Source organism: Microtus ochrogaster, chromosome 7 (genome assembly GCF_000317375.1).
Source record: "Microtus ochrogaster isolate Prairie Vole_2 chromosome 7, MicOch1.0, whole genome shotgun sequence".
NCBI lineage: Eukaryota > Metazoa > Chordata > Mammalia > Rodentia > Cricetidae > Microtus > Microtus ochrogaster.
Genome location: NC_022014.1, coordinates 4,150,016 through 4,160,673, shown reverse-complemented (window position 1 = coordinate 4,160,673; position 10,658 = coordinate 4,150,016). Strand labels below are relative to the sequence as shown.

Genomic DNA, 10,658 nt, shown 5'->3' with positions numbered 1-10,658 from the left:
TCGAGACAGGGTTTCTCTGTGGTTTTGGAGCCTGTCCTGGAACTAGCTCTTGTAGACCAGGCTGGTCTCGAACTCACAGAGATCCGTCTGCCTCTGCCTCCCAAGTGCTGGAATTAAAGGCGTGCGCCACCACCGCCCGGCCTGTAAGCCATTCTAATAACTATCCTTTCCCTTCCCTCCCCTATCTTCCTCTGCCCTTTTCTGTCTTTCCCTGCCCTCCCCTGTCCTACCCTGTCCTTCTCTCCCCTCCCCTTATCCCCTCCCTTCCCCTCCCCTTCCCATCCCCCTTCTTGGGGAGTATTCTGTGACTTTTCCTGGGAAAGAAAATAACAGATGCCTATTTATCCAAGACAGGACGCCAATGGCAGACCAAAGAAAAGATTCAGCCCCAGCGTAGTTCAGTGAACTAATGACTTTATTGGGATTATCTATGAGAACATGGGACACGCAAAGGCAGCTGCATAGCCAAAGTTCACCCTAGATGTGAATGACTCAATTTACAGGTGGTTCTGCCAGCTCTATAACTTTCCTCCCCTCAGCAACTGTTAGCTTCCTTTATAACCCTAAGGAGGGGCTTTATGGATCTTATTGTGCGACTCTCTGAACCCTCCCCACCCCCACCCCCTGTGTGTATGCATGCATGCTTATGCAGGTGTGTGTAGAGCTCAGAAGTCAGCTGCAGGTGTCGTTGCTCATTCTACTGTGTTTATTCTCTTTCCTTCTTTCCTTTCTTCTCCTCCTCCTCCTTCTCTCTCTCTTCCTTCCTTCCTTTCTTTTTTTGTTTCTTCCTTCTTTGTTTTTTTCTAGATTTATTAGATTTTATGTTATATGTTTGAGTGTTTCGCCTGCATGGATCTAAATACACCGCATACAGGCAGTGCCCATGAGCCCAGAAGAGGGCAGCCAATTCCCCGGAACTAAAGTTACAGAAGAGCTGCCCTGTGGGTACTCGGAATCCAAGCTTGGTCCTCTGCAATGGCACCAGCTGCTCTTAACTGCTGAGCGTCTCTCCAGCTCTCTACCCTGGTTTGTTTGCTGTTTTAAGACAGAATCTGTGGAGCCTGAGGCTTGCTGATGAGGTTGGTCAGCATGCATCTGTAGTCTGTCTCCACCTCCCCAGCACTGAGATTCCAAGTGTGTGCCGTCATGCCTGGCTTTTTATACACATGCTGGCACTCAGACTCAGGTCTTCAAGTGCTAACACCTTGCTAACTGAGCTTTTTCCCCAGCTCTGTGAGTTTTCTAGACTACTTATAATCCTCCCTCCTTTCTCTAGGAGGGAAGGTTTCAATTCAAAGGAAACAGCTGTTACAGCAGCGGTGGTGGATGAACCCAGGGCTTCACAAAGGCAGGCAATGCTCTGCCACTGGGCTATATCCTCAGTTCTCCCTTTTCATTTTCATTAAAATCGGGGCTCATTCTGCCTCTCAGGCTGGCCTTCAACTTGTGATGCTCTTGCTTCAACCTGTCAAACAGCAAGGGTCATGGACTGTGCCACCACACCCAACTCCAACACCCTTTCTAGATAAAATTCTTATGTTTCTATGCTTTCAAAAGTGGTTGTGAATCATGAAATGCCAGTATCTTTTGCAAACACAAGAGTCTATCACATGGTTGGCGAACATATTTACTGTCTTGGTTTATTATGTGGTTAATAAACATATTACTGTCTTGCAGGATTCCAGCAAGATTTCTGTATATCATCCAGTGAGTGCAGATGGGTGATGATCTCCTCTCAATCAGCCCTTCCTTCATTCTTCCCCCCCTCCCCACTCTCCTCTCTGTCTTTCTCAGGGTCTCATGTAGCCCAGGTTGGCCTCTGGCTTAGCTGTGAAGAGACCATGACCAAGGTCACTCTAAAAAAGAAAGTGTCTTAGTTACGGTGATTATTGCTGTGATGAAACACCTTAACCAAAAGCAATTTGGGGAGGAAAAGATTTATTCAGCCTGCACTTCTAAATCTCTGTTCATCACTGAAGGAAGACAGGGCAGGAATTCAAACAGGGCAGGAACCTGGAGGCAGGAGCTGATGCAGAGGCCATGGAGGGGTGCTGCTTACTGGCTTGTTCCTTATGGCTTGCTCAGCCTGCTTTGTTACAGAACCCAGGACCAGCGGCCAGAGGATGACACCACCCACCATGGACTGAGCCCTCCTCCATGAATCATTAATTATGAAATTGCTCTACAGACTTGCCTATAGTCTCATCTTATGAAGAAAGTGTTTAACTGAGGACTTGCAGTTTCAGAGGATTCATACGTGGTCATCATGGTGGACGGTACTGGAACAGCAGCTGAGAGCCACAGATAGCAAGGAGAGAGAGGGAGAGAGAGGGAGAGGGAGAGGGAGACGGAGAGGGAGAGGGAGAGGGAGAGGGAGAGGGAGAGAGAGAAAGACAGCGAGAGAGGAGAGACAGACAGAGACAGAGAGAGACAGACAGAGAGAGAGAGACTGGCCTGGTGTGGACTGTTGAAGTCTCAAAGCCCATCCTGAGTGACACATCTCCTAATTCCTCTCAAATACATATATCAGCGGAGACCAAGCATTCAAATATCTGAGCCCATGGGGACATTCTCACTCAGACCACTGCAGCATCAAAGTCACTACTGCAGCCTAGGGCGACTCCGAGCGATGACTTATTTGTCTCTGTCTCCTGGGTACTGGAATTGCAGGTGTATATACCCACCATGCCTGTTTATGCGGTGCTGGGATCAAGCACAGCTTCATGCATGCTAGGCAGGCATTCTAGCAATTGAACTATACTCTAAGCCCTTGTTTTTTCTTTTAAATTTCAAATATATTGGTGAACAGAGTGCACAGAGGATGTAGGGATTTTAATACTGGATAAAACAGGATCCAGGACTAGTGCTTTTAAGCCTGAAGCATAGGTTATTATGCCGATTAAAGGCACGCCACTGCTGGTGATGTAATCACAGAGCATGATTTGGGGTGTTTGGAAGGCCAGTGATCCTGTCCAGGGGTAATGCCTTCATGGAAGGAGTTGCTTAGAGACAGTGGAGGGTAGTCAACAGAATAGAAACTTCTAGAGTAGTAGAGAGGCGGAGAAGACAAATACCACAGGAATCTGAAAGGGTGTCTCTATGCCTCCTGCTGCTCCAGGTCCATGCTGGCAAGCCCTTCTCCTTGCATAATGTCTGAGAGGGCTCCTGGAGCCAAAGAGCCTGGCCCATGGCTGCCCTCTGGTGGACACTGGTGGACAGTGTGACTTTGGGTAGGGGCTGGTTGGAACGGGGATAGCTGATGGGGCAGAGGGAGGCTTGGTTGACCAGGACATCCTGGGAATCAGCTCAGTTCTCTCTGTCCTCCCATCTCTTGGGGTCCTTGGACACGGCAATACAGAACAGAAGGTGGAATTCTCTGACTTTGCCCCTCTGGGGTTTGGTCACATCCTTTACCCCAGAGTCTCAGTTCCAGAGCTGTGGGGTGTGATCAGAACAGCTCCCGAGGAGCCTGGGTGTGTTCTGTGGTTGGTGCAGTGCCAGGCACGCTATGCACTGGTCCCACGTCAACAAAAGATGAGGGTTGTGGATGCACTGACTCCTGGATCAGGATGGGGAAGACCAGAGGACCCCAGAGCATGCGGCATGTGGGGAGACTAGGGTCTCCAGGCCCAGGAGCAGTGGGGGTGTTATGCCTCTCCCAAGGCTGCAGGGCAGGTATGGAGGCTGGGCCCCACCCAGGGCGAGCCCAGAAACTACCACAGACCTGAAGTCACCTTCCTCCTTCCTGGAGTGTCGTCTGGAAATCCCTGGCCTCCAGCAAGTGTATCATGGAGCTGGCCCTACCTGCCATCCTATTTATCCTGTTTCCTGGAGCCCTGCTGGGGAGCGAGAACCCCAGAACCAACTCCTACAGCTTGTCCCCTACAACAGACAGCACTAGCACTCTCCTGGATTCCGGTAAGATGGGTGGGTGAGGAGCAGTAGCTTCAGGAAGACGTGTGGAATGAGCGTTTTGTGGCTAGGATGTTTGTTTGTTTGTTTTTATTTTTTAGTTTTCTTCTGTGTATTTTAGTTTTGAGACCAGGTCTCACTGTAGCCCAGATTGGCCTCTACTTTATTATATAGTCAAAGCTGGCCTTCTGCAGATCCTGATCCTCCTGCCTCAGCCTTCAAGTCTTAGGAATACAGGAAGGAGCCAGCAGGAGCATGGGTTTAGAGGCAGACCCAGAGAGCTGTCTGACCCTGGTTCTTTGTGGCCTTGTATGAGCAGGTACTGTTAGGGGCCAGGCATGGGGGCATACTCTGGCCTACACTGGTCAAGTTTCCAGGGGTTGTGACAGATGAGCCAGGTCTGAGGGCATACGGGAGGGCAGAGTGGCCCTGTGTCAGCCATTTCTGATTTTTTTTTTTTTTTTTTTGCAGTGTGTGGACGTCCCAGGGCTTCAGGCCGCATTGTGTCTGGGCAGGATGCCCAGCCAGGCGAGTGGCCTTGGCAGGTCAGCGTGAGGGAGAATGGGGAGCACGTGTGTGGGGGCTCCCTGATTGCTGAGGACTGGGTGTTGACGGCTGCCCACTGCTTCAGCCAGTGAGTGTTTCCCTAAGGGTCACGCGGGCTGGCGCCAGCTGGACTTTCTCACTTCCCTTCCAGACGCCCTCATCTCTCCATTTAAACTATAACCTCTACCAACTATGACAGGAGACGAGACAGGGCCCTGCTCCTTCAGTATTGAAATGTCTACCTGTTTCTGGGCTGGCCCTGGTGAGTCAGTCACCTAGTCTTATTTCCAAGAATCAACTCTTGGGTGGAGGGGATGGCTCAGAGGGTAGGACTTGCTGTGCAAGCATAAGGCCTTGAGTTCAAATCCCCTGCCCAAATTCACGTAAAAAGCTAGGTGTGACCAGTACTGGGGGTGTGTGTGGAGACAGGAGGATCTCTGGGGATTGCTGACCTCCAGTGTAGCTCTTGGTTCTGTGATAAGGTCCGTCTCAAGGTCAAGGTCAAGGGTAATAGAGAAAGAGCAGGGCATCTGATATCAATTTTCTGCTGTCTATATATGCACAGGAGCCTTCACACCCACCAACACACACACACACACCAACACACAGATACACAGACATGCAGACACACACATACCAACACACAGACACACACACCACACACACACCAACACACAGACACACACACCAGCCCCCCCTTCCCCCAATCAACAGTTCCTGAAAACAGTTCTCTAGAACCCAAGGTCTTTGTGTAAGTATGCATGCATATGCAAAGTGTGTGTTCATGTGTGTGTGCGAATGTGGGCCCAGACCCCCCTCAGCCAGTGTTAAGATCAGAGGACGACCTTGGGTGTCAGTCCTTGCCTTCACCTAGCTTTGGGAGACAGGCTTTCTCTTTGGGTCCACTGCTGCGCACACCTGGCTAGTTGGTCAGCAAGCGTTTACTGACTCTGCTGTCTTCACCTCCCTCCTCTCCATAGGGACAGGCCGGGCACGACTTTTATTTGGGTTGTGGGCATCCAAACTCAAGTCTTTATGCCTATACCACAAGTATCCTTACACACTGACCATCTCCCTAGCATCTCAAGAATCCAAGATCTTGAATGTACTGCTCAACAGCCAGGTGGCCTTCCGATGGACGGCTTGACTTTGCTAGTTGTGTTCCATACCTGAAACATGGAGGAAATGATGGTAGAACTATGTTACAAGGATCATTAATGGTGGCCCTTAAAAGGGGGTGCTCGGCATTGCTTCCATGTGCTTAGCTCTCAGAAAAGCCCAGCGGCAATATTAGAGCCTCCAAATGAAGATTGTCTTTCATTTTCACCTTTGACCTTCCCATTCTCCCCAGGGAGCAGCCCCTGTCTGCCTACACAGTAATGCTGGGTACCATTTCCTCCTACCCTGTGGCCAATGAGCCCAAGGAGCTGAGAGCTGTGGCCCAGTGCATCAAGCCCTCGAGCTACTCAGAAGATGAGCACAGCAGTGGAGACATCGCCCTGGTGCAGCTGGCTTCATCCGTCTCTTTCAATGACTACATCCTTCCAGTCTGCCTTCCGAAATCCGGAGACTCCCTGGGCCCTGGCACCCAGTGTTGGGTCACGGGATGGGGGAACACCGCCACAAATAGACGTAAGGATGTTTGGTAGCAGGGTAGGGGGAGAGTGGAAATGTGTGTCCAACAAGGGCCCATCTTGACACTTTCCCCAGCCCCCAACCTCAGACAGGACCCATACGGAGTTATGCGAAGAATGTCCACCGCCAGAGGGTGCATTGAAACATTGCCACAAAAGCTCATCACCAACTTGTTGAAGGAGCTGTGGGCCACGTTCCTACCACCCGGCTCCTGGCCGCCTGGCTAGCTTATGCCCCAAAATAACGACACACAAACTGTATTCATATAAACACTGCTTGGCCCATTTCTATTAATGTGTGCGCTTACCAGGAAGATTCTAGCCTACGTCCATCCTGGATCGGAGCTTCATCGTGTCTGCCCTGCCGGGAGCAGCGGCATGGCGTCTTAGCTCACTTCCTCTTCCTCCCAGCATTCTGTTCTGTTTACTCCACCCACCTATGTTCTAACCTATGAGGCCAAGCAGTTTCTTTATTAATTAACCAATGACCTTCCTCCATCAACCAACTGGCTGCTGCCAGCCTCCTAACATTTAATCCTCCTAACATTTAAGAACCAGAAGGATAGTGTTACAGCCGTCACGGACTGAGGGATGCCAGTCCAGTCTGCACTACAATCTTCCTGCTATCTTTGCTGCTTTGCCCCTTGTGGACAGTGCTTACCAGGGGCTAATTGGGGCAGCCTTCACTAGCTGATGGGGTCCTGGTTCTCTTGCCAATGTGCTCTCAAGAGTGTTGGCCTGGTGGGGTTAATGCTAGGGGTCCATGGCCTGATGCCGTCTAAGGCATTTCCATTTCGAACTGTCATTAGCATGGCTCCCATCCCTGCCATCATAACTGTGATTTCATCTTGTTTTAGTGTCCAAGGCTAAATCAGATAGGTGTTCAGTCTCAGTTCAGGAGGCCAGAAGCCTGAAATGAGAGTATTATCCGACCTCAACTCTTTCAAGACTCTAGGGAGGACCACTCTTTGACTCTCAACCTCTGCCAGCGCTGGGCGATCCGTGGTTCTTAGCTGCATCACTCCAGTCTTGGCCTTGGGGTTCACACAGACCTCCACTACATGAGTCTCCCCAGGTCCCCTCTCTCTGACTGTTAAGGGCCTCTCATCCTGATCCACTGTGACCTCAGTCACATCTACAAGTCTTCTGCTTGATGACAAGGTTACATTCTGAAGTTTTGGGTAGATGTGAATTTGGGGCCATCTTATTTAACCCACTCGGCACCTAAGTCACCTTTGATTTGATACCTGGAATGCTAAGAAGAGCAGGGTCACATGATGGACGTGACTTGACCACAGGCAGTGTTCTGAAACCAGGTATAGGTTCTTGCTTGTAGTCCTGTGCCCTCACCCCGTGTGCATCCCATTCCGTTGTCTTGACACTGGTAGAGAAGCTGAGACCCACAGAGCCGTCACACATCTGTCTGTGTGTCCAGCTGGGGGAGGAAGAACCAAGATCTCCGCAGCTTGTGACTGTGAGGACAAATCTACGTTCTCATCCTGGGGTACCACCTTTTCAAAACGTTCAGGATTTCATGTGGGGAAACACGGCTCTGTTGAAGAAGCAGAAGAAATGGCCCCGACCACAGGGTTCAGTTAAACTGTGGAGCTGGGAGGAGACAGAGCATCTTCTTCCTCTAACTCTGCTCTCTCCCAATTCCAGCTCTCCTACCACCATTCACCCTGCAGGAGCTGGAGGTGCCTCTTATTGATGCCCAAACCTGCAATGCCTACTACCAGGAGAACTCCGTTTCCAGCACGGAGCCTGTCATCTTGGAAGATATGCTGTGTGCTGGCTTCGTGGAGGGCGGGAAGGATGCCTGTAACGTGAGTGACTCATACCCAGACAGTGGCCCCTCACCAGTGGGCAGGGTGTTCCTCTCCCATCACACTGAGAACCTTCCAGAAGGACTGGGCATCTCATAAAACAACAGTGCCACTACTATCACCAACACACACACACACACACATACACACACACACACACAAACACACACACACACACACACACGAGCTCGGAAAAAAAAAAACCCCCGATGCCGTCTCCCTTTCAAATATCATATTTGAAGGGCTGGGAAGATGGTCCATTGTTGCATCACAAGCATAAAGAACTGAATTTGAGTCCTCAGCACCCATGTATTAAAAAACAAAGATAAAAGCTGGGTGCGATAGCACAAGTCTATAATGCCATCACGGGGACTGGTGTGTGTGTGTGTGTGTGTGTGTGTGTGTGCGCGCGCGCGTGCAGTGGGACAGAGACAGGCAGCTTCCAGAGGCTCGCTGTCTCAGAAAGTAAGGTGGGGAATGAGAGAGGACATCAGTGTTGACCTCTGACCTCTACGGGCACACACAGGAGGGGCGCACCTCTCCACCACATGCCTCACCTCTCTCAAATAAAATAGAATACATATCATCGGAGTGTGGGGGTGTGGGTCAGTGGTAGAGGGTTTATCAAATGTTTGAAAGGCCTTGGGCTCTGCCATTGGTAGAGAAAGGGGGAGGACAGAGAGGGAGGGAGGGAGAGAGAGAGGAAGAGAGACTGAATAAGAGCCTTTGACTGTATTTTCATGAGGAGCCCCCACTTTCAAGCTTATCCTGTCTCATTTGCTCTTCTACACACCCTGACTGCCAAGTTCCTCTTGATTGCTACTTCAAAGAGATTTCTTTTTTTAAAATATTTATTTATTTATTATGTATACAGTGCAGGCCAGAAGAGGGTACCAAGTCTCATTACAGATGACTGTGAGCCACCATATGGTTGCTGGGAATTGAACTCAGGACCTTTGGAAGAGCAGGCAAAGCTCTTAACCACTGAGCCATCTCTCCAGCCCTCAGAGAGACATCTAGATAAAGCCAAACAAACTGAAGCAAACAGCATTATCTTGAAATAGCCCCTGCACTCAGCTCTGAACACACAGCTGTGATGCTTAGAGACAGGTTGTGTGTCCCATTTGCTAGGGGTCCCACTCACCTTCAGTTCTCAGTCACCCAACCCTGTGACTTTCTAGGAACTTCCAATTCATTGGTCCTGTATACTCTGATGAAGAAGAGAGCCAGGTGGGACTGGGTTAGAGAGCTTTGTTTTCCTACCTGTGTAATAAAGGCAGCGGGCTCAAGCAACCTCAACACCTTTGGATCCCTTCTTTCTCCCCAGGGTGATTCCGGAGGTCCCCTGGTCTGTGACATTGATGGTGTCTGGATCCAGGCAGGGGTGGTGAGTTGGGGAACCGATCGTGCCCTTCCCAAGAGACCAGGTGTTTACACCAACGTCAGCGTTTATACCTTGTGGATTACGAACACAATGTGGAACTCAGCCCTAGAAGTGAAGAGTTTCTCTCCGAGCCTTGCAGGGACCTCAGTCTCTGGCCTCTTGCTGTTCCTGGCATCCCTGGCTAGCACCTTATGCTTCCTGGGGCCCTAACCTGCAACCTCAATATCCCAACCCCTGTATTTGGAACTTTTGTCCTCTCTCTGCCCCCAGGCTAGAGCGGCTTCTCTCAGGGACCCCCCTTCTTGTACACTCCTTGCATAGCCACATAAGCATGCCCTCCGTGGTGTGCTTTCCACGGACCCTCTCCTCACTCCCACAGAGGCCTAAGACCCTTGGAACCATCAGCTAACTCTGGTCTCCTGGCCCCCAGGGGCCCTGAGCAGGGGAGGTCTTTGAATTTCCAGGAGTGGAGGGACAAGAATCTTTCTTGCCTCTCACTCCAGGGCAGAGCCCAGGGTGCAGCCACCTTTCAGGGTATCCTCTGGTGGCATCTGTGACTGGCCTGGTCTCTCTAGAGTGAGCCTGTATCTGAAGCAATAAATACTGAATGCAGCAGGCATAGTTTCCCACGGTGTGGTTCCTCCTGTGCCTATGAGCACCCAGAGGATACCCCTGCATGGCCCCCATATATGTGTGCATCACCTGCAGAGTGTTGCTAGGTTCTTGGCACTCCTGTGTGCACATCGCTGTCAGCCCCATCACTCAGAAGCAGGAAAAACGAGGGTTGGAAACTTAAGCTTGTCCAGGTCCTCTTGGCTCAGCATCCTTCCTCCTAGGAATGGCAGAGCAGGGCTTCCTGAAGAGTTTGAGGCCATTGGTAGGACTGGGATACTATCAGGGTTATGAGTAAGGCCTGGGGTGACTTTCAGGCTCATAGGTGGGTGTGAGGTAAATCCCAGGTCATTGGGAGGACTGAAGTGAGTCTCAGCATTTCTGGCAAGTGTGAGGTCCAATCCCGGGCTCTGAGCAGGGATGGTGGTGGGTCAGGCCTGTGCCTGCCTGCGCTGGGCAGGTGAGATGCCAGCTCACACCTCGATGTGAATAGTTCTGGAAAGGTGACAAGCAGGTGCTGCATTCAGCCTCTGTCCTCCCCTGTTCTGTTGCTCCAGAGAAACCTGGAGACTGCCTGGGAATATGATACCTCAGGTGGAGGACGGCCCTCAGGCCCTCAGGCGGCAGCCCAGGCAGTGGTGGAGGGGGTAGGAGGTGGGGACAGACTAATTGTGTTTGTGATTGGGGCCTCAGCCTGCCCCAGGATACCCTCTGGATCAATGGTCATACCATCCCAGGATACCC

The 10,658-nt window shown here is 51.0% G+C and overlaps 1 protein-coding gene across 1 annotated transcript; it reads left to right on the top strand.

Annotated features, from left to right (window-relative positions):
- The first annotated feature begins 3,788 nt into the window (after window positions 1–3,788).
- LOC101980129 (serine protease 33-like) lies at window positions 3,789–9,512 on the top strand. Its single transcript, XM_005350225.1, has 5 exons — window positions 3,789–3,918; window positions 4,384–4,546; window positions 5,810–6,090; window positions 7,755–7,918; window positions 9,246–9,512. The coding sequence occupies exons 1-5, from the start codon at window positions 3,789–3,791 to the stop codon at window positions 9,510–9,512; spliced, it is 1,005 nt and encodes a 334-aa protein (XP_005350282.1).
- Window positions 9,513–10,658: the final 1,146 nt, after the last annotated feature.

Bases quoted from the DNA above. Each gene is read 5' to 3' on its own strand.
- LOC101980129 (XM_005350225.1), top strand. From the start codon at position 3,789: ATGGAGCTGGCCCTACCTGCCATCCTATTTATCCTGTTTCCTGGAGCC. The intron at 4,547-5,809 runs GTGAGTGTTTCC...CATTCTCCCCAG, and splicing joins GCTGCCCACTGCTTCAGCCA to GGAGCAGCCCCTGTCTGCCT. The intron at 6,091-7,754 runs GTAAGGATGTTT...TCCCAATTCCAG, and splicing joins GAACACCGCCACAAATAGAC to CTCTCCTACCACCATTCACC.